At 49.0% G+C, this 26,584-nt stretch overlaps 1 protein-coding gene across 1 annotated transcript; it reads right to left on the bottom strand.

Annotated features, from left to right (window-relative positions):
• Window positions 1-3,488: 3,488 nt before the first annotated feature.
• EFCAB9 (EF-hand calcium binding domain 9) lies at window positions 3,489-20,765 on the bottom strand. The gene is made up of 4 exons (XM_007520862.2): window positions 20,616-20,765; window positions 6,992-7,140; window positions 4,969-5,145; window positions 3,489-3,804 (listed from the first exon to the last, which is right to left on the bottom strand). The coding sequence occupies exons 1-4, from the start codon at window positions 20,749-20,751 to the stop codon at window positions 3,619-3,621; spliced, it is 648 nt and encodes a 215-aa protein (XP_007520924.1). The 5' UTR covers window positions 20,752-20,765; the 3' UTR covers window positions 3,489-3,618.
• Between the last annotated feature and the right edge of the window lie 5,819 nt (window positions 20,766-26,584).

Raw genomic sequence — 26,584 nt, 5'->3', positions numbered from 1 at the left:
CCTGGAGGCAAAAAAAAAAAAAAAAAAAAAAAACCGAAACCCCTTGATCTGTAGTGAATACATAGCTATGCATCTCTCTCCTTGCTTCTTTCCACCCCAGCCCCCTTTTTTTCAATTGAGGTAACTGACTTACAAGACTGTTCCTGTCACAAGGGCGCAGATTCACATCTCCCCAAAGAGGTGTCAGCATCTTCCTCCACCCGAGGGCCCTGGGCCCCAGCCCTCTTTCAGTCCCCTCCAGGTCTCCTCTGAGCCCTTGGGTCCCTCAGATCAGTTCTGGGAGCTGGGTGGTAGCGCAACAGGTTAAGCACAGGTGGTGCAAAGCACATGACCAGCATAAGGATCCCAGTTCGAGCCCCCGGCTCCCCACCTACAGGGGAGATGCTTCACAGGTGGTGAAGCAGGTCTGCAGGTGTCTGTCTTTCTCTCCCCCTCTCTGTCTTCCCCTCCTCTCTCCATTTCTCTCTGTCCTATCCAACAATGACAACATCAATAACAACAATAATAACTATGACAAAACAAGGGCAACAAAAAGGAAATAAATCAATAAAATAATTTTTAAAAATAAAATACAAAGCGCAAGGACCGGCATAAGGATCTCGGTTCAAGCCCCTGGCTCCCTACCTGCAGGGGAGTCGCTTCACAATTAGTGAAGCATGTCTGCAGGTGTCTGTCTTTCTCTCCCCCTCTCTCTCTGTCTTCCCCTCCTCTCTCCATTTCTCTCTGTCCTATCCAACAGTATGAATAACAACAATAGTAAGTACAAGAATAAAACAAGGGCAACAAAAGGGAATAAATATTAAAAAAATAAAATAGATCTGCAGAGCAGTGCTGGGGAGCAAACTCAGAACCGCATGACTGCCCGTTTGGACTTGTAATCCTCAAGTCACTTTCCCGACCACTAAAGGGTGTGTGTGTGTGTGTGTGTGAACCACTGCATGACTGGCATGTGTGGCACCGCTGGAGCTCAGATGCAGGACCTCATGCAAGTCTATTGCTCCAATCACTGAGCAACCCCTAGGCTGCAGCTGGATAGCTTTTTAATATATATATATATTTTTATATTTACTTTCCCTTTTGTTGCCCTTGTTGTTTCTCGTTGTTGTAGTTATTATTGTTGTTGTTGATGATGATGATGTCGTTGTTAGATAGGACAGAGAGAAATGGAGAGAGAAGGGAAGACGGGGAGAGAAACACAGACACCTGCAGACCTGCTTCACCACCTGTGAATCGACTTCCCTGCAGGTGGGGAGCCGGGGGCTCAAATCGGGATCCTCACGCCGGTCCTTGCACTTCTTGCCACGTGCGCTTAACCCACTGCGCTACTGCTCGACTCCCTATATATATAATGTTTATTTTCCCTTTTGTTGCCCTTGTTTTTTTATTGTTGTAGTTATTTTTGTTGTTTGTTAGTGATGTCATTGTTGGATAGGACAGAGAGAAATGGAGAGGAGGGTAAAGACAGAGAGAGAGAGGGAAAGACAGTCACCTGCAGACCTGCTTCACCACCTGTGAAACAACTCCCCTGCAGGCGGGGAGCCGGGGGGCTTGAACCAGGATTCTTGAGCCAGTCCTTGCGATTTGTGCCACGTGCTTAACCCACTGCTCCACTGCCCGACCCCCCCATGGTGATTTTCTACACCAGTGAAAATCTGACTGTGAAAATCAGCACTTCTGTTGCACTAAAGCAAAGGACTCTGAGGAAGAGGGCAAAGGGGTGGAGAGGCCACTGGGGTCCCGGTGCTGGGAAGGGCCCGAGACCTGCCACCAAGAGGTGAAATGTCCCCATCTATCAGTGACCGCACTGTAAACGCCCTGAGCTGGGGAGGTGTCACGGGAGGGCATCGCCTCGCTGGGTGCTCGGCCCAGGTGCCAGCCTCAGCATCACAGAGACGCAGTGGCAGTGGGTGCTTAGTGTCTCTCCCTTTTTTCTCTCTCTCTCTGTGTCTCTGCCTGCCTTTGTCTCTCTCTCTCTCTTTTTTTTTTTTTTGCCAACAGGATTATCACTGGGGTGTGGTGTTGTCACTGTACCCACAGCACCTGGTGGCCATCCCCCCATTTTTTTTTCTTTCTGTTTTATTTTTACTTAACGGGACAGAGAGAAATTGAGAGGGGAGGGGAGAGACAGCGAGAAGGAGAGAGAAAGAGAGAGACCTGCAGAGGCCAGGTGGCGGTGCACCTGATTAAACACATGTTACAGTGAGCAAGGAAACCAGGTTCAAGCCCCCAGTCCTCACCTGCAGGGGGAGAAAGCTTCACAGGTGATGAAGCAGGGCTGCAGGTGTCTCTGTCTCCCCCTACCATTTCAATTTCTGGCTGTCTCTATCCAATCAATAAAGATAATACAAAGGAGAGAGAGAGAGAGAGAAACCTGCTTCGCTGCTTGTGAAGCTTCCTTCCTGCAGGTGGGGAGCAGGGGCCTTGAACCCAGATCCTTGCGCTTGGTGCTATGTGCACTTAACCTGGTGCGCCCCGCCTGTCCCTGCTGCCTTAGTCTCTGTCTGAATGAAGAATGGTGCAGGTGTAATGAAATCACTTGTGGCTGAGGCCTCCTCAGATCACCGGCCCCAATAAGGCAGCCAACTGGCCTTGACCTTGAGTCTCGTTCCTTCTACCAGCACATGAGGTGTTTCTGGGGTAAACTCCCTCCTCTCTTGAGGCCTCCCTGTCAGCTGGGTGGGAGGGGGTGCCACACCTAATTCAGAGTCATGAGGACAGAAGTCATTCTCCTCAGCCTGCCTGGCCCACGACAGGAACTTAACAGCTGGCTGCCAGCATCTTGGTGTCTTTGCTCCTTGGCAAAAACTTCTGAAAAGTCGCCAGCCACATACATACAAAGCGAAGATTAGGGGCCAGGTGGTAGCGCACTCGGATGAGTGCACATAGCACCAGGCGCAAAGACCTGGGCTGGAGCCCCCACTCCCGTGGTGTCTTTCTCTCTCTCTCTCCTCCCCTCTCAATTTCCCTCTGTCCTGTCAAAGAAAAAAAAAAAAAACAGGAGTCAGGAGGTAGTGCAGCGGGTGCAGGTGGTACAAAGCACAAGGACCAGGGTGAGGATCCCGGTTCAAGCCCCTAGCTCCCCACCTGCAGGGGAGTCGCTTCACAGGCAGTGAAGCAGGTCTGCAGGTGTCTGTCTTTCTCTCCCTCTCTGTCTTCCTCTCCTCTCTCCATTTCTCACTGTCCTAGCCAACAACGATGGCATCAATAACAATAATAATAACTACACAATAAAAAAACAACAGCAAAACAAAACAAAAAACCAGCTGCCGAGAGCCATGGATTTATAGTGCAGACACCGAGCCCCAAGAGTAACCCTGGCGGCAAAATAAATAAATAAATAAATAAAAGTCCAAGGGCGTGTCATGGTCCTTTTCTTGTAGTTGACTTGGTACGGCTGCTGCAGCTCCAAATTCAGGTTCTAGGAAGAAGACAGCACCCCCGTGCGCCCCCCCAAACACACACACACACACACACACACACACACAGAGATCTTTGGAAAGTCAAGGTTAACTGGAAAGGCAGTAACAGAGTGGACAGGTACATAAAAGCAAGCAGGCGCCCCAGGCTGTGGCCTCAGTGCAGTCGGGTGGCAGGCAGGAGTGGGGGCCCCGCAGGGTCTTACTTGTGCGCTTCTCCTTGCCCCTGCCTATGTCTGGTCCTGCGCGACCCAGAACCCCACTCCAGGAGCGCTATCTTGGTTCTGATCAGGCCTTCGTGTCTCTCTTCCTCCTTTTCTTTCTGCTTCTTCTGGTATTTGTCCACGTAGAAGATAGTGAACAGCTTAAATTCCTTGTAATTCAGACGCTTGTGTCCACAGGGGTAGAGAAAGAAAAAAAGAGGGAGAAAAAGTGACCCCAGGGGCGGATCGGATCCCGGCCGTTTCAGGTGACAGCTTGGAATCATCTCTCTCTTTTAAAAACTTGGAAACACAAAAGGGGCTGTGCCAGTCGGATTGCAATATAGGGACAGATAGTCTGTGACGCCGAGGGCACCTGGGGCCACTTTCTTCTGTCACGCCAGCGCCGTGAGCTTCCAGCCGGCACCTTCAGAGAAACTGTCTCTTTCACCCTGACCCACCTGCTGCCCGACCTGGGCTTCTTCCTAAACAGGCAGGCGTCTGGGTTTCCTCTCTGGATTCTGCTCCTCTTCCTGCCACAGGGTAGCTGCTCCTTTTCTACTTACTTTGTGCTAAAAAACCCTTCCCCAGGGAGTCGGGCGGTAGCACAGGGGTTAAGCGCAGGTGGCACAAAGCACAAGGACCAGCTTAAGGATTCCAGTTCAAGCTCCCAGCTCCCCACCTGCAGGGGAGTCACTTCACAGGCGGTGAAGCAGGTGTGCAGGTGTCTGTCTTTCTCTCCTCCTCTCTGTCTTCCCCTCCTCTCTCCATTTCTCTCTGTCCTATCCAACAACGAAGACATCAATAACAACAATAATAATAAGTACAACAATAAAACAAGGGCAACAAAAAGGGAAAATTAATAAATATTAAACAAAAGAAAACAAAGAAATTCCTTTTTTTTAAAAAAAAAAAACCCAGTCCCCACTCCTGCTCCCCTAACATTCCCTTCCTTTGTGGAAAGATCTACAGGAGGACTCTGTGTCTCCTATCTCTGTTTTCATTTACAATATGGGATAAAGACAGAGAGAAATTGAGAGGGGAGGGGAGACAGAAGGAGAGACACAGAGACACACTGGCAGCCCTGCTTCACCACTCATAAAGCTTTCTCCCTGAGGTGGGGACCAGGGGCTTAAACTCGGGTCTTTGCGCACCGTGATGTGAGCGCCACCGCCTGCCCCCCCCCTCCCCCCCGTCAGTTTCCACTGTAGCTCCTTTTCCTTATTCCTCCTCCTCCTCCCACTTTCCAGCTCCATCTCTTCCTTTGGCCAGAAGCAGCCCCACCCCTCACCTGTCCTGCCCTCGGCAGAGGCGGGGAGTGGGGAGGACAGGGCTGGGAGGCCGGCACGTACGTGGTCGCCTGTGATGTCAAAGTGATGGAAGAGCTCCCTGAGCTGGGGCTTCTTGATGTTGAAGAGGAAGTTGTAGTTGTAGAAGTGGTGGACGCTCAGCTTTTTCTCGCCGTCCACATCAAGCAGCTCAAACACGGGCCGGGAGTGGCGAAAGATGAACTGCTCCTCCAGGTGGTTCTGCGGGGAGAGAGAGAGAGGAGAGAGGGAGGGGGGGGGGGAGAGAGGGAAGGAAAGAGAGGTCCATCGCCACATCGGCAAGACACACACACATGCACGCACCCTTTTCCTGGAGAGCCCAAGCAAGAGGAACATTCTAGAAGGGGTCCTGGGCCACTCTGGCAGGCTCTGCTGTTAGACTCTCATGCTCCAGGCTGACAACTTCCCAGGGGGACCCATCTGCCCCAGGACCCTGAGCCCTGACCCTCAGATGCTCAGTAAGCATCACAGCTTGGCACCAAGCTGGTGACAAGACAAGGTCCTCTTCTCTGGAAGTCAGAGGTGCAAGGTAAGGACAAGAGGGAACCCAGCAGAGGGCCATTTCTCCTCTCTGTCCTTCATCCCTTCTTGAAAATTCTCGGGGCCGGGTGGTGGCGCACCTGGTTGAGCGCACATGTTACAGTGTGCATGGACCTGGGTCAAGCCCCCAGTCCCCACCTGCAGGGGGAAAGCTTTGCAAGTGGTGAAGCAGTGTTGCAGGTGTCTCTCTGTCTCCCTATCTTCCCCCTACCCTCTAGATTTCTGGCTGTCTCCAATAAATAAATAAAGATAACTTTAAAAATTTAAGGGAGATGCGCAGTAGCGCAGCAAGTTAATCGCACCATGTGATACAAAGCACAAGGACCGGCGTAAGGATCCTGGTTCAAGCCCCTGGCTCCCCACCTGCAGGGGAGTTGCTTCACAGGCGGTGAAGCAGGTCTGCAGGTGTCTTTCTCTCCCCCTCTCTGTCTTCCCCTCCTCTCCATTTCTCTCTGTCCTATCCTATAATGACGACATCAATAACAACAACAATAATTAGTACAACAATAAAACAAGGGCAACAAAGGGGAATAAATAAATGTTTTTTTAAAAATTTTAAAAGAATATTCTCCAGGAAAAAGGTCACTCGGAGGGAGGTCCATGGGGGAGCAGGAGAGGAGGGCATGCCAAAGTGGAAGGTGTCTGCCTTTTTTTTCCTCCAGGGTTATCACTGGGGCTTGGCGCCAGCATTATGAATCCACTGCTCCTGGCGGCCACTTTTTCCATTTTATTGGAGAGGACAGAGGACAGAGAGAAATTGGGAGAGGAGGGGGAGGGAGATAGAGAAAGACAGACACCTGCAGACCTGCTTCACCACTTGTGAAGTGTCCCCACTGTGGGTGTGGAGCAGGTGGGGGGGCTCGAACCCAATCCTTGCGCAGGTCCTTGCGCTTAGTACTATGTGCGCAGAGTCAGCTGTGCCTCTGCCGACACCCTGGGTCAGCTCTATAGAAGGGGGCAGTGGGAAAGGACTGACGGTGGGCAGGGGTTGGGGTGGCGCCTTGGGAAGTCTAGATTAGGGGGGCATTTGGGAGTCAAAGGCAATGCTGCTCCCCCCATCCCCATTTTTCCTTCCTGCTGTGAGTGCAGGGGGGAATTTCTGCATTTTTCTCTGCATCAGGCAAGGCCGCACCCAACAAGGGGCTCTGCCCTGTCCCACCCCCAGACCTGGGCTGTCAGCCCCCCCAACCCAGGACCCAGGGCTGTCTCCCCCTCTGCCCAGAGCGGTCACCTCCCCCAGACCCTGGTGCTCTCCTCCTCCCATCCTGGGCCCAGGGCTTTCACCACCTCCCCACCTTGGGCCTGTCACCCCTGCCCAGACCCCAGGCCTGTCACCACTCTAAGCCCTGGTGCTTGGTGCTATGTCCCCCCACCCGAGACCCCAGGCACCACCCTCCCTACCCCATCCCGGGGCTGTCACCGCCTCCGGGCCCTGGTGCCGTCCGTCTCCCACCCCCAGACCCCAGGGCTGTCACCCCACACCCCGGCACCCCAGCCCATCACCCACTTGCTGCGCCAGCAGGATGCACACCACCATGTAGAACTGGTCGAAGGAGACCTCTCCCTTGGCGCTCCAGTCCAGCATGTGGAAGATGACCATGATGTGTCTCTGGCTCAGGTTGGTCACGTGATCCATGAAGTGATAGAAGAGCACGTCTGCGAAGGGGGTGGGGGAGGGCGGGTCACCGGCACGGACCCCTCCCCCTGCCCTCAACCAGCACCAGGCCCCACCCGCCTGTGTGGCTGGGGACCCAGGCAGGGAGGGCAAAGGGGAAGCAGTGGGCGTGTCACCTGGCCTCTCACTCCAGACGCCTGAAAGGAGAAAAAATCGCAAACCCTCCTGTCAAGTGCCCACACTCCTGGCGCTTAGACAAAGCAAGGAAGGGCCTTTGGCTTTGAGGGGAAAAGGAGCCGACGTTACTAGTGCCTTCTGGAAGAGGAAAGACTGGGGCAGGCAGGGAGAGACAGCATCATGGTTCTGCAAAGAGTCTCTCGTGCCTGAGGCTCCAAAGTCCCAGGTTCAAGCCCCTGCACCACCATGAGCCAGAGCTGAGCAGTGCTCTGGTAAAAAAAAAAAAAAAAAAAGAGGAGGAGGAGGAGGAGGAGAAGAAGAAGAAGGGGGTCAGGCAGTAGCACAGTGGGTTGAGCGCACGTGGCGCAAAGCGCAGGGACCGGTGGAAGAATCCCAGTTCGAGCCCCCGGCTCCCCACCTGCAGGGGAGTCGGTTCACAGGCGGTGAAGCAGGTCTGCAGGTGTCTGTCTTTCTCTCCTCCTCTCTGTCTTCCCCTCCTCTCTCCATTTTTCTCTGTCCTATCCAACAATGAACAACATCAACAACAACAATATTAACCACAACAAGGCTACAACAACAAGGGCAACAAAAGGGGGGGGGAGATGGCCTCCAGGAGTAGTGGATTCATGGTGCAGGCACTGAGCCCCAGCAATAACCCTGGAGGCAAAACAAAACAAAACAAAACAAAAAGGCTGGGGCCATCCGGTCTCTGAAGGGAGGCTGGGGTCTCCTGCCCTGCCACCTGAGGAAGACGGGTCCCGCAATGAGTGCAGTCTTCAACTGTTCCCAGCTGTGACCATGAGCTGTGAGCTCAGACCAGTGGGGACTCAGAGGCTACACAAGCTCTGGTGCTAAATATATGTGGGTCCTGGGTCAGGTGGGTGGAGGTAAATAGTTAATTTGGGGGTCCTGGCGGTGGCACAGCAAGTTAAGTGCATGTGGCACAAAGCCCAAGGACCAGCAGAAGGATCCTGGTTCAAGCCCCTGGCTCCCTACCTGCAGGGGAGTCGCTTCACAGGCGGTGAAGCAGGTCTGCAGGTGTCTGTCTTTCTCTCCCCCTCTCTGTCTTCCCCTCCTCTCTCCATTTCTTTCTTTCCTATCCAACATCGATGAGATCAATAACAACAACAATAATAACTACAACAACAAAACAGCAAGGGCAACAAAAGGGAATAAATAAATAAATATTTTTTAAAATATCCACAGAATTTTTTCAAGAATGGGTGCTACTCACTGCCCTAATCCAACTTTTTTTTTTTCTTCCAGGGTTATCACTGGGGCTCGGTGATACGAATCCACTGCTCCTGGAGGCCATTTTTCCCATTTTGTTGTCCTTGCTGTGCTTGTTGTAGTTGTTATTGTTGTCATAGCTACTGTTGTTGTTGGATAGGACAGAGAGAAATGGAGAGAGGAGGGCAAGACAGAGAGGAGAAGAGAAAGATAGACACCTACAGACCTGCTTCACTGCCTGTGAAGCGACTCCTCTGCAGGTGGGGATCCAGGGGCTCGAACCGGGACCCTTTCATCTGCCCTTGCACTTTGCGCCATATTCACTTAACCTGCTGCACCACGACCCAACTCTCCTAATCCAACTTTCTAGCCCTTTTCTCTACTCTGACACCATTTGCCAGGCTAGCTTCATGGGCGGGAGACAGACGACCAGAGACTCATGGCTGAGCTGTATGCAGTATCTCTTTATTCATGTGGAACGCAGCACAATCTAAGCCACCTAAACTAAACTAATTATAATCACAATCCTGTCCTTATATATATATACTTGCCAAGTAGGGTGGAAACAGGATGTGAGGTAGAGAGGGTGGAGCGAAAAGTGACTGGGGCAAATCAGGGTGACTACGAGAGGAGGCGGAGCAAAAAGACATCCTGAACCAGTGGGGATTAAACCAGTGCCCTGCAGGCAGGGCGGTGCTTAGTTAACAGTGGTTATGTAAACAGAATACAGTGTTAAGCAGGGGGGATTAAACCAATGAAACAGAAGGGGTTTTAGAAGCAGAATTAGAAGCATACCAACAACCATTCTCTCAGACAATATTCTTATCCAACTTTAGGCTAGCCACCAAACTGAAGCAAAACTCCCATAATTGTGTGCCCCTAGAAACATGCCTAAAATGAACTTCCTAGCTTTCTTCTACCCTAAGATCCCTAATCTCATCTACTCTGTTCCTACTTTTTTTGAATTTTTTTTTCTAATTTATTGAATAGAACAGAAAGAAATTGAGAGGGGAGGGAGAAGGGGTTGGGCGTTGGTGCACCAGGTTAGGCACATATTTTTCAGTAAAATGGCCTTGTACACCAGAGGACCCAAGCCAGTTCACAACTTTTTTTCTGGTCTTCAGCTTCTAACTCTCCACTTGTACTCTAGAGTGTCACACCTGTAGGCCGCTCTGCTACACTACCCACACCTTCCATGAAACTATCCTATCAGCATACATACAGGTTCTATAATTTCCCATTTGTGAAGAAAAAAAAAATCTGCCCTTAGAAAATTAAACATTTGTGGTCCGGGAGGTGGCGCAGTGGTTAAGGAACTAGACTCTCAACCATGAGGTCCTGAGTTCAATCCCCGGCAGCACATGTACCAGAGTGATGTCTGGCCCTTTCTCTCTCTCCTCCTATCTTTCTCATTAATAAAATAAACAAAATCTTTTAAAAAAAAGAAAATTAAGCATTTATCTGTTTTTTGTTTGTTTGTTTGTTTTGTTTTGTCTGGGAGGGTTTGGGGGGGAGGAAGGAACTGCAGCATTTTTCTAGCTAATGAAAGAAAGCTATAGGAAAAAAAATTCAGCTAAATATACTAGAAGGGATGTGAAACCTCCATTTTGCACCCTAATTAAATAGCCTCAGTGAGAATCATCAATGATATCTTAGTCAGTCTGGTCAGCCATAACAAACTACAGTGGGCTGGTGGTTTAAACAACAGACAATTCTCACAATTTTATGTTTCACAGTAATGGAAACTGAACATCCCAGGTTATGGTCTATCAGGGTAGGTTTCTGCTGAAGCTTCTCTTCCTGACTGACAGTCACTTTGTGCCAGGGGTAGAAAGAGAAAGAGTACTAACTCTGGTGTCTCTTTTTTAAAAAAATTTATTTCTTTATTGGGGAATTAATGTTTTACATTCAACAGTAAATACAATAGTTTGTACATGCATAATATCCCCCAGTTTCCCATTTAACACTACAACCCCCACTATGTCATTTATCATCCTTCATGGACCTGTATTCTCCCCACCCACCCACCCCAGAGTCTTTTACTTGGGTGCAATACGCCAATTCCATTTCAGGTTCTACTTGTGTTTTCTTTTCTGATCTTGTTTTTCAACTTCTGCCTGAGAGTGAGATCATCCCATATTCATCCTTCTGTTTCTGACTTATTTCACTCAACATGATTTTTTCAAGGTCCATCCAAGATCGGCTGAAAACGGTGAAGTCACCATTTTTTTTTATTTTATTTATTTATTTTAATATTTATTTTATTTATTTACTCCCTTTGTTGCCCTTGTTGTTTTATTGTTGTAGTTATTATTGTTGTCATTGTTGGATAGGACAGAGAGAAATGGAGAGAGGAGGGGAAGACAGAGAGGAGGAGAGAAAGATAGACACCTGCAGACCTGCTTCACCGCCTGTGAAGCGACTCCCCTGCAGGTGGGGAGTCGGGGCTCGAACCGGGATCCTTATGCCAGTCCTTGTGCTTTGTGCCACCTGCGTTTAACCCGCTGTGCTACAGCCTGACTCCCGAAGTCACCATTTTTTACAGCTGAGTAGTCTTCCATTGTGTATATAGACCACAACTTGCTCAGCCATTCATCTGTTGTTGGACACCTGCGTTGCTTCCAGGTTTTGGCTATTACAAATTGTGCTGCCAAAAACATATGTGTACACAGATCTTTTTGGATGGATGTGTTGGGTTCCTTAGGATATATCCCCAGGAGACGAATTGCAGGATCATAGGGTAGGTCCATCTCTAGCCTTCTGAGAGTTCTCCAGACTGTTCTCCACAGAGGTTGGACCAATTTGCATTCCCACCAGCAGTGCAGGAGGGTTCCTTTGACCCCACCTCCTCTCCAGCATTTGGTGTTGTTACCTTTTCTGATGTATGACATTCTCATAGGAGTGAAGTGATATCTCATTGTCTTGATTTGCATTTCTCTGACAATCAGAGACTTGGAGCATTTTTTTCATGTGTTTCTCAGCCTTTTGGATCTCTTCTGTGGTGAATATTCTGTCCAAGTCCTCCCCCCATTTTTGGATGGGGTTATTTGTTGTCTTGTTGTTGAGTCTGGCAAGCTCTTTATATATGTTGGTTATTAAACTCTTATCTGATGTATGGCATGTAAAGATCTTCTCCCATTCTGTGAGGGGTCTCTTGGTTTGGGTAGTGGTTTCTTTTGCTGTGAAGAAGCTTTTTAATTTGATGTAGTCCCATAGGTTTATACTTGCCTTAGTCTTCTTTGTAATTGGATTTGTTTCATTGAAAATGTCTTTAAAATTTATGCAGAAAAGAGTTCTGCCAATATTTTCCTCTAAGTATTTGATAGTTTGTGGTCTAACATCCAAGTCCTTGATCCACTTGGAATTTACTTTTGTATTTGGTGAAATACAGTGATTCAGTTTCATTCTTCTGCATGTTTCAACCCATTGTTTCCAACACCATTTGTTGAAGAGACTCTGCTTTCCCCATTGAATAGTCTGGGCCCCTTTGTCAAAGATTAGATGTCCATAGGTGTGGGGCCTCATTTCTGGGCTCTCAATTCTATTCCACTGGTCAGTGTGTCTGTTCATGTTCCAGTATCAAGCAGTTTTGATGACAGCGGCCCTATAATATAGTTTGAGATCTGGGAGTGTGATGCCTCCAATTCTGTTCTTTATTCTCAAGATTGTTTTGGCAATTCTAGGCCTTTTCTGGTTCCAGATAAACATTTGTAGCATTTGTTCTATTCTCCTAAAAAATGTGCTTAGGATCTTCATTGGGATAGCATTAAATTTGTAGATGGCTCTGGGTAATATATTCATTTTGATGATGTTAATTCTTCCAACCCATGAACATGGAATATCTTTCCACTTCTTTGTGTCTTTTTCAATTTCTTTGAGTAGTGAATCATAATTTTCAGTATACAAGTCTTTTACTTCCTTGGTTATATTTACTCCTAGATATTTTATTGTTTTGTTGCTATAGTAAAAGGAATTGATTTCTGGATTTCAATTTCTTCTAACTTAGTGTTTGCATAGAGGAATGCCACTGACTTTTGAATGTTAATTTTATAGCCTGACACCTTACTGTATTGCCTGATGATTTCCAAAAGCTTCTTGCTGGATTCTTTAGGTTTTTCTATGTATACTATCATGTCATCTGCAAATAAGGAGAGTTTGACTTCTTCTCTTCCAAGCTGAATGCCTTCAATTCCTTGCTCCTGCCTGATTGTTATGGCAAGAACTTCCAACACTATGTTGAATAGTAATGGTGATAGTGGGCATCCCTGTCTAGTACCTGATCTGACTGGAAATGCTTCCAGTTTTTCACCATTGAGTATGATGTTGGCTGTAGGTTTGCTATATATAGACTCCACTAGCTTCAGGAATTTTCCATCTATTCCCATTTTTTGTAGTGTTTTGATCATAAAGGGATGTTGTATTTTGTCAAAGGCTTTCTCTGCATCTATTGATATGACCATGTGGTTTTTGGTCTTGCTTTTGTTGATGTGGTGGATCACATTGATTAATTTACGTATATTAAACCAACCTTGCATGCCTGGGATAAACCCCACTTGGTCATGATGAACAATCTTTTTGATATACTGCTGTATCCGGTTGGCTAGAATTTTGTTCAGTATTTTAGCATCTATGTTCATCAGACATTTTGGTCTGTAATTTTCTTTTTTGGTTGTGTCCCTGTCTGCTTTTGGTATCAGGGTGATGTTGGCTTCATGGAAGCTGGCAGGGAGTATTCCAGTGTCTTCAATCTCCTGGAAGATTTTTAAAAGTAGAGGTATTAGTTCTTCTTTGAAGGTTTTGTAGAATTCATTTGTAAAACCATCTGGTCCAGGACTTTTATTTTTGGGGAGATTTTTGATAACTTTCAATTTCATTAGCTGTGATGGGCCTGTTCATGTTATCCACTTCCTGTTGACTTAGTTTTGGAAGTTGGTAGGTATCTAGGAAATCATCCATTTCTTCCAGGTTCTCTAGTTTGGTAGCATATAGTTGTTCATAGAAGCCTCGCATGATATGTTGAATTTCTGCTGTGTCTGTTGTGATATCTCCTCTTTCATTTACTATCTGATTTATTTGGGTCTTCTCCCTTTTTTGTTTTGTGAGTCTGGCTAAAGGTTTGTCGATTTTGTTTACTTTTTCGAAGAACCAACATTTACTTTCGTTGATCTTTTGTATGGTTTTCCTATTCTCGATGTTATTGATTTCTGCCCTAACTTAGTGATTTCTGTCCTTCTGGTTGCTTTAGGGTTCCTTTGTTGTTCTTCTTCTAGGTCTTTAAGATGTGCAATCAGGCTGTTTATTTGTGCTTTTTCTTGTTTCCTAATGTGTGCTTGTATAGCTATGAACTTCCCTCTTAGGACTGCTTTAGCTGTGTCCTAAATATTTTGATAGCTTGTGTCTTCATTTTCATTGAACTCTCGAAACATTTCAATTTCTTCCTTGATTTCCTCTTTGACCCAGAAGTTGTTAAGAAGTGTACTGTTGAGCTTCCACATTTTGGGACTATTACTAATCTTTTGTTGATTGTGAAGTGTTAGTTTAATTCCACTGTGGTCTGAGAAGATGCTTGGGATGATTTCAATGCTCTTGAATTGGCTGATGCTGTCTTTGTGGCCTAACATATGGTCTATCCTTGAGAATGACCCATGTGGATTTGAGTAAAATGTGTATTCCATTTTCTTGGGATGAATGACTCTGAAAATGTCCAATAGTTCTAGTTTATCTATCTCTTCATTTAGCTTCCTTATGTCTTTATTGATTTTCTGCCTGGATGGTCTGTCAAGTTGAGAGAGTGGGGTGTTGAAGTCCCCTAATATGACTGTGTTCCTGTTAAAATATTGCTGTAGCTCTTTCAATAGAAGTTTGATATATTTAGATGGCTTCTCATTGGGTGCATAGATGTTAATAATTGTTAAGTCCTCTTGATTGACTGATCCTCTGAGCATTAAGTAGTGTCCATTCCTATCTTTTTTAATCTTATCTATTTTAATGTCTATCATATCAGATATGAGAATAGCTGTTCCTGCCTTTTTTTGTGGGCCATTGGCTTGTATGATAGTTTTCCATCCTTTCACTTTAAGTCTGTGTTTGTCTTGTTGAGTTAGGTGGGTTTCCTGTAGACAGCATATTGTTGGGTTGTGTTTTCTGATCCATCTTCCTACTCTGTGTCTTTTAATAGGCGAATTCAGGCCATTGGCATTTATTGATATCAAATATTGAAGATATTTTAATGCCATTCTTGTAAAGTTTTAGAGTGTTTTGATATATGTCCTATTTGTGGTGGTCTGGTTGTTTATAGGAGACCTTTCAGAATTTCTTTCAGGGCAGGCTTGGTGATAGTTGATTCCTTCAACTGTTGCTTGTCTGAGAAGGTTTTGATGCCTCCATCTAGTCTGAATGACAGTCTAGCAGGATATAGTATTCTCGGCTGAAAGCCTTTCTCATTGAGCCCTCGATAGATATCTTGCCATTCTCTTCTGGCCTGTAGTGTTTCTATGGAGAAGTCTGCTGCTAATCTTATGGGTTTTCCTTTGTAGGTGACTCTTTGTTTTTCTCTTGCAGCCTTCAGGATCCTTTCTTTATCCTTATTCCTTTCCATTCTAAGTATGATATGTCTTGGTGTCTTTAGGTCTGGGTTAATTCTGTTTGGGACCCTCTGGGCTTCTTGAATCTTTATGTCTTTGATGTTGTCTAGACTAGAGAAATTTTCAGCTATTATGGCCTGGAAAATGCTTTCTTCCTTTCCTTCTCTTTCTTCCTCTGGTATGCCAATAATGCGTATATTGTTTCTTTTGAAGTCATCCTATAGGACTCTGTTGTTGTTTTCAGCATCTCTTAATCTCTTTTTGAGATCTCTTACTTCTTTTTTAGTTGTCTCTAATTCATCCTCAGTCTTGCTAATTCTGTCTTCAGCCTCATTGATTCTATTCTCTCTGCCCTCTACTGTTTTCTGGAGTTCATCTATTTTGTTGCCCTGCTCTGATACTGTTTTAGCTTGTTCAGCTAGTTGCATTGTTAGCTCAGCGATTTCAGCTTTCAGCTCTCTAATAACCATGAGATAATTAGTATTTTCTTCCATATTCTCATTTGTTGTTCCTGTATTTCTGACTACAATTTTTTCAAATTCTTTGCTCACTCCTGTTATTATTTCCTTAGCTAATGTTTGGATGTTGAACTCGTTATTTTGTGCTTCACCCTCTGGAGGACTTTTAGCTGGGTTCTTGTCCTGATTTGATTCTCCAATATTTCTTCTTGTTGTTTTAACCATTTTATATATTATGTTATGAGTTCCCCTTATCAGTACTTTTCAAATTATTGATTACTATTGCCTGGATTGGCTTGTGTCTAAGTAAGTTAATTAAAGGGTTAACAGTTGTTTCAATAGTATTTAAATCTCTGAGTTGGAGCTCAGTGGTTTAAAAGCCTCTTTTTTTTTTCTTCCCTGTAGGCTATGGGAGCCTGAGGGCTTTTAAACTATCAGTAGGCTTCAGCTTAATTACTGACTCCTGACCAAGAGATAAAGCAGGGTGTGGCAGAGATAATCCAGTGGTTATGCTAAGAGACTTTCACAGCCCCTCAATTATGCCACCGAGGTATAGGTCTTCTCCTGAGTTTCCTGGTTAGATCTCTGTCCCCTGGTGTCCCTCCCTGTCGCTGCTCCAGATTCTGAGGGTAGTAGCAATGGAGACTCAGAGTTGCACTTGGTGAGTCTCTGGGGAGTCCTCTCCTCCCTTAAGCTGTCCCCTTGTTGGTGGAGCAGACTGGAGGTGGTGTCTCAACTGATAAACTGATGAACTGTTAGCAGTCACTTAATCTCTCCTTAGGCCCCTCTCTCCTCTCTGTCACCAGCCACAGGAGTTTGTACTCATGGGTGATTTACTGGGTTCCTGTGGTCATTCTAGTCCTGTCTTGTTTCGGTCCTGGGTGGTCTCCTTTGGTATTACTAGTTGATCCGGGAGAGGAGAGGAGAGGAGACTGAATTTGTTTTTGTATTATTTATTTATTCCCTTTTGTTGCCCTTGCTGTTTTATTGTTGTAGTCACCATTGATGTCATTGTTGTTGGATAGGACAGAGAGAAATGGAGAGAGGAGGGGAAGTCAGAGAGGGGGAGAGAAAGATAGACACCTGCAGACCTGCTTCACCGCCTGTGAAGTGACTCTCCTGCAGGTGGGGAGCCGGGGGCTTGTACTGGGATCCTTATGCCGGTGCCTGCGCTTTGCGCCACCTGCACTTAACCCGCTGCGCTACAGCCCGACTCCCAGTTCCTACTTTTTTCTTCCTGTTTATTTATTCTTACTTTATGTGCTGCCACCTTCCAGACACCAAGCTGTAGATGCTACCATGATTCCATCCTGACTTCTCTGGGCAGACGACCTCACCAGTGTGTCCTGGAACCTCCCCTCCCCAGATCCCTGCCCCACTAGGGAAAGACAGAAACAGGCTGGGAGTGTGGATCCACTTGCCAATGCCCATGTCCAGCACAAAAGCAATTACAAATGCTAGAACTCCTGTCTTCTGCACCCCGAAAACCATCTTGATCCATAATCCCAGAAGGGGAGAAGTGATAGGAGGAAGAGGAGAAGAGGGCTCTGAATTCCAGCTCCATCAGCACCCGGAGAGAGAGGAGGGGAAAACAGGGAGGGACATTTGGATAGAGTAATGGTGTCATGAGTGGCTTAGAAGGGGAGAGAGGACTGGCCCTGGAAGAAAAAGGGGGCAGTTGTGTGCAAACGTGGGCAGATAGTTGTAGAGTTGATGGTTAACCCAAGTCTGCGACCTTAGAAGACCCAGGCTGCTTTACAGCAAGGCGACTGGGGATTCAGAGCCCCGGTGGTGGGAATGCTGTGCAGGTGTACCCCTGTTGACACGTCATTTTTATAAAAATCACACATACAAAGACTGGGGCTAGGAGATAGCCCACCTGCTAGAGTGCATGCTGGGCCAGGCAGGCCAGGCATGAGGACCTGGGCTTGAGCCCTGGCACCACATGGAAGCACCATGCACAACACCAAAGGAAGCTCCACGAACGGTAGAGGAACAATGCTGTGGGGTCCCTCCCTCCCTCCCTCCCTCCCTCTTTCCCTGTTTTTTGTCTGAAGTCGAAAGCCAGGGGACATGCTAGCACACCCTTTGGTGCCCAGCCTCAGACTGTCAGGACCAGTCAGCGCCTCCTGACCTGGACCACACTTGACCTTGTAAAAATCTGGTTTGTAGCAGGGAGGCCGTGGCTCACCAGGTAAAGCACACACTTTGCCGCACGCCGACCAGGGCTATACCCACGGCCACTACACGGGGGCACCATGCAAAGGAGAAGTGGTGGAGTGGTGTTGTGTTATAGCTCTCCTCATTGTCTCTCACCCTCTATTATTTACTGATGGGTAGAGACAGAGAAATTGAGAGGAAAAGGAGAGAGAGAGAGAGAGACCTGCAATAATGCTCCACCACTCTGTGAAGCTTCCCCCCTGCAGCTGAGGACTGGGAGCTTGAACCCGGGTTCTTGTGCACTGTAATGTTTGCACTCAACTGGGTCCCTCACTCATCTAAAAAAAGAGAAAAATGGGGGCTGGTGGTGGCCCGCCTGGTTGAGCACACGCGTTACAATGCACGAGGACCCACGTTCAAGCCCCCCCTCCCCAGTCCCCAGCAGCAGGGGGGAGCTTTGCGAGTGGTGAAGCAGGGCTGCAGGTGTCTGTCGCTCTCCCGTTCTATTTCCTTCTTCCCTTTCGATTTCTGGCTGTCTCTATCCAATCAATACATTGAGATAAAGTAAGCCTATCAGGAGTGGTGCAGTCCATCCTGCAGGGGCAGAACCCCAGCCAAGCTCAGCAAGCAGACCCGAGCTGTGATGCAGACAGTTGTGTGGAGCTGAGCTTGTGTCTCAAGGTCTTGTGACACGAGGGCGGGCAGAGCGTCCCCCTCATCACCACCCACCAGGCTCATGTGCTTTTGTCTTTCCTGTCTGTGTGGTGTGTTGGAGGTTGAACCCAGGGCCTCACACACACAAGGCACATGCTGAGTCCCCCCTCCCCATACTGAGTCCGATATGAGTGAGTTTTCTCCCTTTAACCACAGAGAGAAAGACAGAGGGACAGCACACCTGTGGACCTTCTCCAGTGCAGGGGCTGCCGGGTGGTGTCTGGTACAGTCTGTTCTTTACTGGAAGAGCTGTCTCCCAGTCCCCCCACCACCACCGCCTCTCACATTTCCCCCTCTCTTTTTATTTCTATTTTATTTGATAGAACAGAGAGAAATTAAGAAATGAGGGTAGGAGACCTGCTTCACCCTTGTGAAGTGTCCCCCTTGTGGGTGGGGCCCCTCTCTCTCTTTTTCAAAGATGTACTTATTGCCCTCAGAGAAAGAGAAGCCTTGCTCTGTTCTACTCTATGGTGGTGTGGCGGGGGATTGAACCCGGGACCTCTGGGGGCTCTGGCTTGCCAGTCTCTGTGCTGCCACCGCCTGGCTCTCTCGGCTTGTCTCTTGTGGTCCCTCCCCTCAGGTATGAGCATGTGGGTACCGTGTCCCCCAGGTCTGCAGTCCCCTGTGCAGTCCCTCTCTGAGAAATGTTTGGGGGCGGGCGGGCGGTGGCGCACCAGGCTAAATACACATAGTGTGAAGCGCAAGGACCCTCTCAAAGATATGGTTCTAGCCCCCGGCTCCCCACCTGCAGAGGGGTCACTTCACAAGCAGTGAAGCAGGTCTGCCGGTGTCTCTCTTTCTCTCCCCCTCTCTACTTTCCCTTCCCCTCTCAATTTCTCTCTGTCCTGTCCAGTAAGACGCCCACCAGGAGCAGTGGATTCTAAGTGCCGGCACCAAGCCCCAGCGATAACCCTGGAGGCAGAGAGAGGGAGAGAGAGGGAGAGAGAGAGGGAGAGAGAGAGGACATCACTCTGACATCTGTGCTGCCAGGCATCAACTCAGGACCTCATGCCTGCAAGTCTTGTGTTCTGTTTGCTGTACCACCTCCCGGCCTGCAAAGAGGGCTGTGGAAGCAGCTGCCTCTGGGCCCTGGGAGCCCCCCAGGCCTACAGCTCCCCACCCCCTACCAAGGCCACGTCTGCCTGACGACTCACTTTCCCTCGGGGCCAGGAGACCTGGCCTGACTGTCCCCCTGGACATTGCATCACGGTTACTGGGGAGACCGAGCTCTCTCAGCAAACATTCCGAGGAGACAGTGTGGCTCCCGGTGCCAGGCTGTGCCCAGAGTTTCTCCTCACTGCCGTGGCTGGTCCTGTGCCCGGGCACAGACGATGAGGGGGGAGAAGGGGCCTTTGAGGACAGCTCCATAGAGACGACCCCCAGGGGGAAGCCCCTCGCACACAGCACACAAAGCTCCCATGGGAGGGACACCGTATCTGCCCCTAGGCTTTCACGTGGAGAGCTGCCGAGGCTCTGAGGTCAATTCCCTGCACCGCCAAAATGCATGAGTTCACTAATATTACTAACAAAGGAGGTCTCGAAACTTGACATCAGGCTCAACCTGACGCTGTTGACTGGCTACGGAAGAAGGGCAAACGCTAGAAGAAGAACTAATAATTGAAAGCGGCCATGCGTGTGTCAGAGCCAGGCTAGGGTCAGCACCCTGCTCCCTCGCTGCTGGCACCCAGGGTTAGAAGGACTGGTGGTGTTCAGTTACTTCCAGTCTCCCTTGGGACAGAGGACAGCTCACAGGGGTCTGCCATGGCCCCCCAGAAAAGGTGGCACCCCAATAAAAAAAATCAAGAAGAAACAAAAAATCAAGAAGAGAGAGTCAGATGGTGCTGTGCCCAGTAGAGTCTTGTACTTTACTGCACTCAAAGACCCAGGTTCAAGCTCCCGCTCCCCACCTGCAGGAGGGAAGCTTCAGGATCCATGAAGCAGATCTGCAGGTGTCTCTGTTTCTCTCCCTGTCTTCCCCTTGCAGGCGGGGACTGGGGGCTCAAACTTGGGTCCTTGTGCACTGTAACAACCGGGTATGCCACCGCCCAGCCCCACCTGTCTCTATTTCTTCATAGAATTAAAGTTGAGGAGACAGAGACACGCTCCACACAGAGAACATCCGGGGAGCCAGTGCCGAGTCCAATGTCCCCCCCAAGTGCCTGCTGCCACCGCCCGCCCGACGGTGATGCTGACCATTGAGGGTGTTGGTGCGGTGCACGTCCAGGAGGTCGAAGTAGTCCGCCAGTGCCTTGACATTGCGCAGTGACAGCAGGCAGTACAGCTTGTCCAGGTACAGGTACCACAGGAAGGAGCCCTTCCTCAGCTTCATAGCGGCGCTCGGGATCCAGGCTCACGGAGCACAGAACCCGGACTCGGAACCAGAACGTTGCGACAGGAGTGGGGGTGGGGGTGTGAGGCTGGGGCCAGAGGGCAGCGGCAGCCTCCCTGGGTGGATGGAAATCAGCTCATTGGGGAGTCAGGTGGTGGTGCAGTGGGTTAAGCCCACGTGGCACAAAGTGTAAGGATCCCGGTTCGAGCCCCCGGCTCCCCACCTGCAGGGGAGTTGCTTCACAGGCAGTGAAGCAGGTCTGCAGGTGTCTGTCTTTCTCTCCCTTTCTCTGTCTTCCCCTCTTCTCTCTCTCCATTTCTCTCTGTCCTATCCAACAACGATGACATCAAGAACAACAATAATAACTACAACAATAAAACAACAAGGGTAACAGCAACAAAAGGGAAAATAAATAAATTAAAAAAAAAAGAAAGCTCGATGATCAGGGGTGTAGCTGAGGGGGGAGGTTCAGGCTTCTGGTGTGAGGCCTGGAGATGGGGGGTGGGGCTGGCCCTTACCCGAAGAAAAAAATCCAAACTTAAAACACCACCCTCTCTGGGCAGGGGTAGATAGCATAATGGTTATGCAAAGAGACTCTCATGCCTGAGGCTCCAAATTCCCAGGTTCAATCCCCCGACACCCCCATAGGCCAGAGCTGAGCAGTGCTCTGATGTTTCTCTCAAAAATAAAATAAATAAACATAAAAAAAGAAGGGAGTGGGGGGGGTAGCTCAGTGGGTTAAGCGCACGTGGCGCAAAGCGCAAGGACCAGTGTAAGGATCCCGGTTCGAGCCCCCGGCTCCCCACCTGCAGGGGAGTCGCTTCACAGGCGGTGAAGCAGGTCTGCAGGTGTCTATCTTTCTGTCCCCCTCTCTGTCTTCCCCTCCTCTCTTTATTTCTCTCTGTCCTATCCAGCAACGACATCAATAACAACAACAATAATAACTACAATAATAAAACAAGGGCAACAAAAGGGAATAAATAAAATATTAAGAAAAAGAAAAAATTAAAACAAAAAAAAACCAAATAAACCAAAAACACCACCCTCCCCATTGTGGGAGGCTGGGACTGCCTGCTCCATGCCAGCAAAACAGACTCAGTTCTAGGGTCTGGCCTGGGATATTATTATTATTATTATTCCTAGGGGTGTAGCTGGGGCTCAGTGCCTGTATGATAATTCCACTACTCTTGGAGGCGTTCCCCCCTTATTTTTAAATTTTTATTTTATTTATTTCTTTCTTTATTTATTTCTTATTTCCTTTCACAGTTACCGCTGGAGCTCAGTGTCAGCACCATGAATCCACTGCTCTTCGTGGCCTTTTTTCTTTTCTTTTTTGCCTCCATGGTTATTGCTGGGGCTCAGTGTCTGCACTACAAATCCACTGCTCCTGGAGACCATTTTCCCCAGTTTTTGTTGCCCTTGTTGTTACCCTTGTTGTTGCCATTATTATTACTGTTGTCATTGCTGCTGTTGTTGTTGGATAGGACAGAGAGAAATCGAGAGAGGAGGGGAAGACAGAGAGTGCACATGGCGTAAAGCGCGAGGACCGGTGTTAGGCTCCCAGCTCGAACTCTCAGCTCGACTCCTGCAGGGGAGTTGTTTCATAAGCGGCAAAGCAGGTCTGCAGGTGTCTCTCTTTCTGTCTCCCTCCTTCTCTATCTCCCCCTCCTCTCTCAAGTTCTGTCTATCTTAGCCAATAAAATGGAAAAAATGGCCTCCAGGAGCAGTGGATTTGTACAACTAGCCTCAGCGATAACCCTTCTTCTTCTAGCGTTTGCCCTTCTTCCGTAGCCAGTCAACAGCGTCAGGTTGAGCCTGATGTAAAGTTTCGAGACCTCCTTTGAATCTGGAGAGGTGGCATTCGTTGACTATGTGGGTCATAGTCTGTCTGGAGCCGCAGGGGCAATTCGGGTCGTCTCTGGCTCCCCAGCGATGGAACATAGCGGTGCACCGGCCATGGCCTGTTCCATAGCGATGGAGGAGGGCCCAGTCATAACGTGCTAGGTCAAAGCCGGGTTGACACTCGCAGGGGTCTGTGATGAGGTGTTTGATCTTTACCTCAGCTGACTGCCAACTCTGTTTCCAAGAGTCTGGAACAGAGAAGTTCAGTGTAGGCGTAGGGGACCAGATTGGGTGACGAGATGTCAAGCGTTGGACAGGGTGGGCGAAGATATCCACGTATATTGGCAGGTCCGGTCGAGCGTAGACGTGGGAAATGAACTTAGATGATGCCGCATCCCGACGAATATCTGGCGGGACGATGTTGCTGAGAACTGGCAGCCATGGAACCGGAGTGGAACGGATGGTTCCAGAAATGATCCTCATGGAGGAATATAATTTGGAATCGACCAGGTGGACATGGGGGCTACGGAACCATACTGGGGCACAGTATTCTGCGATAACCCTGAAGGCAAAAAAAAGAAAGAAGGAAAGAAAGAAAGAAAGAAAGAAAGAAAGAGAGAGAAAGGAAGAGAGAAAGGAAGAGATGGAGAAAGATACCTGCAGACCTGCTTTACAACTTGTGAAGCATCCCCCTATGGTTAGGGTTAGGTTAGTGGAGCCGGGAGCTTGAACTCAAATACTTGTAGAAACAGCCAGAAATTGAGAGGAAGGGGGAGATAGGGAAAGAGACAGAGAGACATCTGCAGCCCTGCTTTACCACTTGTGAAGCTTTCCTTGTACGGATGGGGACTTGGGGCTTGAACTCAGGTGCTTGGGTGCTGTAATGTGAGTGCTTAACCAAGTGCACCACCACCCAGCCCCCAGACCCCCTATTTATTTATTTATTTATTTATTTAAAACCAGAGCACTGCTCAACTCTGGCATATGGTGGTGTGGGGATTGAACCTGGGACTTTGGAGCCTCAGGCATGAGAGTCTCTTTGCAGAACCATTATGCTGTCTCCCCAGACCTCCTTCTTCTTCTGTTTCTTTTTTTTAAAATGTTTCTTTATTTATTCCCTTTTGTTGCCCTTGTTTTATTGTCGCAGTTATTATTATTGTTGTTATTGATGTTGTTCGTTGTTGGATAGGACAGAGAAATGGAGAGAGGAGGGAAAGACAGAAGAGAGAGGGAGAGAAAGACAGACACCTGCAGACCTGCTTCACCACCTGTGAAGCGACTCCCCTGCAGGTTGGCAGCCCGGGGGCTCGAACCGGGATCCTTACGCCGGTCCTTGTGCTTTGAGCCACGTGCGCTTAACCCGCTGCGCCCCCGCCCGACCCCCTATGGTAGGCATTCTGATATGGATGATCATCAACATTTTCATCTCCCAGGAGGCAGGCGACAGAGACGGAGAGCCAGCACAGTGTCAGAACTCGCCCTGGTCCTGTGACATACCCATGTGGGACAGGGGTTCAAACTTGGGTCACTGAATTCAAGGCACATGCCCTGCCTGGTGAGCTCTCTCTCAACCTGGAGTCAGGAGTAGAATTTAAAAAAATAAATTAAGTTATTTTTTTATTTGATAGAGATAGCCAGAAGTTGAGAAGAAGGGGGAGATACAGAGGGAGAGAAATGGACATCTGCATCCCTGCTTCACCACTTGTGAAGCTTTGCCCCTACAAGCAGAGACTGGGGGCTAGAACCCAGGTCCTTGTGCTTTGTAACATGTGCTCTCAACCAGGTGCTCAACCACCTGACCCTTGAATCTTTTTTTTTTTTCATGGCTTCAGAATGACTTTTTCAGACAGAAACTCAGGGCTAGAGGCCCAAATGAGAAGGACTATCATCTGTAGCAGCTAAAGCCTCATTGTTTTGTTTAAAGATTTATTTAAGAACAGCCTTGGGGGGGGGGGGCGAGTGGCTTTTCACAGACCACAGCCACTGTCACAGCAGACTCTGGCCCTTCCAGATGAAGTCGCTCTCTCTCGGTGTTTGGGTGAGGTTCTGGAGAGATGCACCTGCCAGGCAGCAGGCAGGGGCCACACCTGCATTCTGGAGGGGAGGGTCTGTTGCAGGGGGCCGCTCACTGAAACCTGGTGGGTGGTACTTCACAAGCTGCCCCTACCCCAGCCCCATTTGGAACCCACTTGCTGCTTTGAGGGAAAAACACACGACATTCACTGCCCATTTATTTTTGTGGAATTGCAATTTCTGTTCCAGGCCACTCTGTCTTTCTTTCTCTTTTCCTTTCTTTCTTTCTTTCTTTCTTTCTTTTTTTTAAATTTTTTATTTAAGAAAGGATTAGTGAACAAAAACATAAGGTAGGAGGGGTACAACTCCACACAATTCCCACCACCCAATCCCCATAACCCACCCCCTCCCATGGTAGCTTTCCCATTCTCTATCCCTCTGGGAGCATGGACCCAGGGTCCTGGGTTGCAGAAGGTGGAAGGTCTGGCTTCTGGAATTGCTTCCCCGCTGAACATGGGCGTTGACTGGTCGGTCCATACTCCCAGTCTGCCTCTCTCTTTCCCTAGTAGGGTGTGACTCTGGGGAAGCTGAGCTCCAGGACACATTGGTGGGGTCTTCAATCCAGGGAAGCCTAGCCAGCATCCTGGTGGCATCTGGAACCTGGTGATTGAAAAGAGAGTTAACATATGAAGCCAAATTTGCCAATTTGTTGAGCAATCATGGATCCCAAGCTTGGAATTTTCTTTCTTTCTTATCATCATCCATCATTATCATTATCTCACTGCTGGGGTTAATACTTTCCAGTGCAAACACTGACATATGCATACAATTTCATTATGTAACAGGCCTCCAAAGTTCTCTTCCTATCCTCGCTTCCCACTTTTTTTTTCTTTAAAAAAAAAAAAGATTGATTAATGAGAGAGGGCAAACTGAGGTTTCCCCTGGCACGTGGAGATGCTAGGGATTGAACCTGGGACCTCATGCTTGAGAGTCTAACTTTTAATCTATGACCCTGTTCCCCCAGGTTGCTGGGCCAACTTTTTTTTTCTTTTCACCACTTAGCTATAGGTGAGTGGGTGGACGGACAAACAGCCCAGTACTGAAGCTTCCTCCCTTGCCCTAAACACCTCCCACGTGGGCTCGCTGGGCTGGACGCTTGGCCACACAGACACCCCACCGCTGAGCTATCCCAGGGCCCCAGAGCACCGCCTGTTGTAGTGCTCGCTGGGGAAGCAGCCAGGAAGGGGGAGGACGGAGGTCAGACTTTAGTTTGGTCTCCCATGAGCTCATTTTTCTAAACGAAAAAAATTAAGAATAAAATCCGCTTTTATTTAAAGGTGCAAGTACAGCTGAGGGGCACTCTGGGAGCCTGTGACCACTGAGCGCCCCTCCGACCTCCTCTTTGCCCTCTCTCATCTGAGGGTCTGGGCTGGGGGGCACACCAGGAGCTGGCTTTGCAAGGCCTTGCTCGGCCGCCAGGGTGCAGCCTCGCACACCCAGCACCCCGCAATCCAGGGTGCAGCCCCGGGACCCGGGCGCACCCGCAGCCTGTGCACCCCGGGGCGGGGCCCTGGCCGTGTGGATGTGGCCCCCACCCCAAAAGTGGGTGCGAGCGGGGGTCGACTGGTGGCGAGGGACCCCCCCACACTCACTATCCCTACTAAGCACCTCCGCGGCCGCGCGTGCAGAAACGTAAGAGCCCCCCCTCCCTCTCGGCCGGCACACGCGCAGGGCCTGGGACAGAGCCTTCCCGGGAGCCCCGCGCCCCAGGCTCCCCGGCCGGCGGGGGACTACAACGTCCAGCGTGCCCCGCGAGAGGGGCGGGGCGGGACACAGCCAATCAAAGGCCAGGTCTCGCGTGGGGGCGGGACGTGGGCGGGGCCTGGGGGCCCACAGCCAATAGAGGTTCCGGGCGCAGGTGGATGGGGCGTGTCCGGAGCGCTGGGGGCGTGTCCGGGGCGGGCCGGGCGCGGCGGTT

The sequence above is a fragment of the Erinaceus europaeus genome, chromosome 9 (genome assembly GCF_950295315.1).
Source record: "Erinaceus europaeus chromosome 9, mEriEur2.1, whole genome shotgun sequence".
Classification (NCBI taxonomy): domain Eukaryota; kingdom Metazoa; phylum Chordata; class Mammalia; order Eulipotyphla; family Erinaceidae; genus Erinaceus; species Erinaceus europaeus.
The sequence above is the reverse complement of the archived record's forward strand: the minus strand, read 5'-3'. Positions and strand labels throughout refer to the sequence as shown.

What these genes read in the sequence shown, in the direction of transcription:
- EFCAB9 (XM_007520862.2), bottom strand. Translation starts at nt 20,751, where the DNA reads ATGAAGCTGAGGAAGGGCTCCTTCCTGTGGTACCTGTACCTGGACAAG. An exon ending in CCGCACCAACACCCTCAATG is followed by an intron (nt 7,141 to 20,615) that starts GTCAGCATCACC and finishes CCCCCTTCGCAG; the next exon opens with ACGTGCTCTTCTATCACTTC. An exon ending in GCATCCTGCTGGCGCAGCAA is followed by an intron (nt 5,146 to 6,991) that starts GTGGGTGATGGG and finishes CTCTCCCCGCAG; the next exon opens with AACCACCTGGAGGAGCAGTT.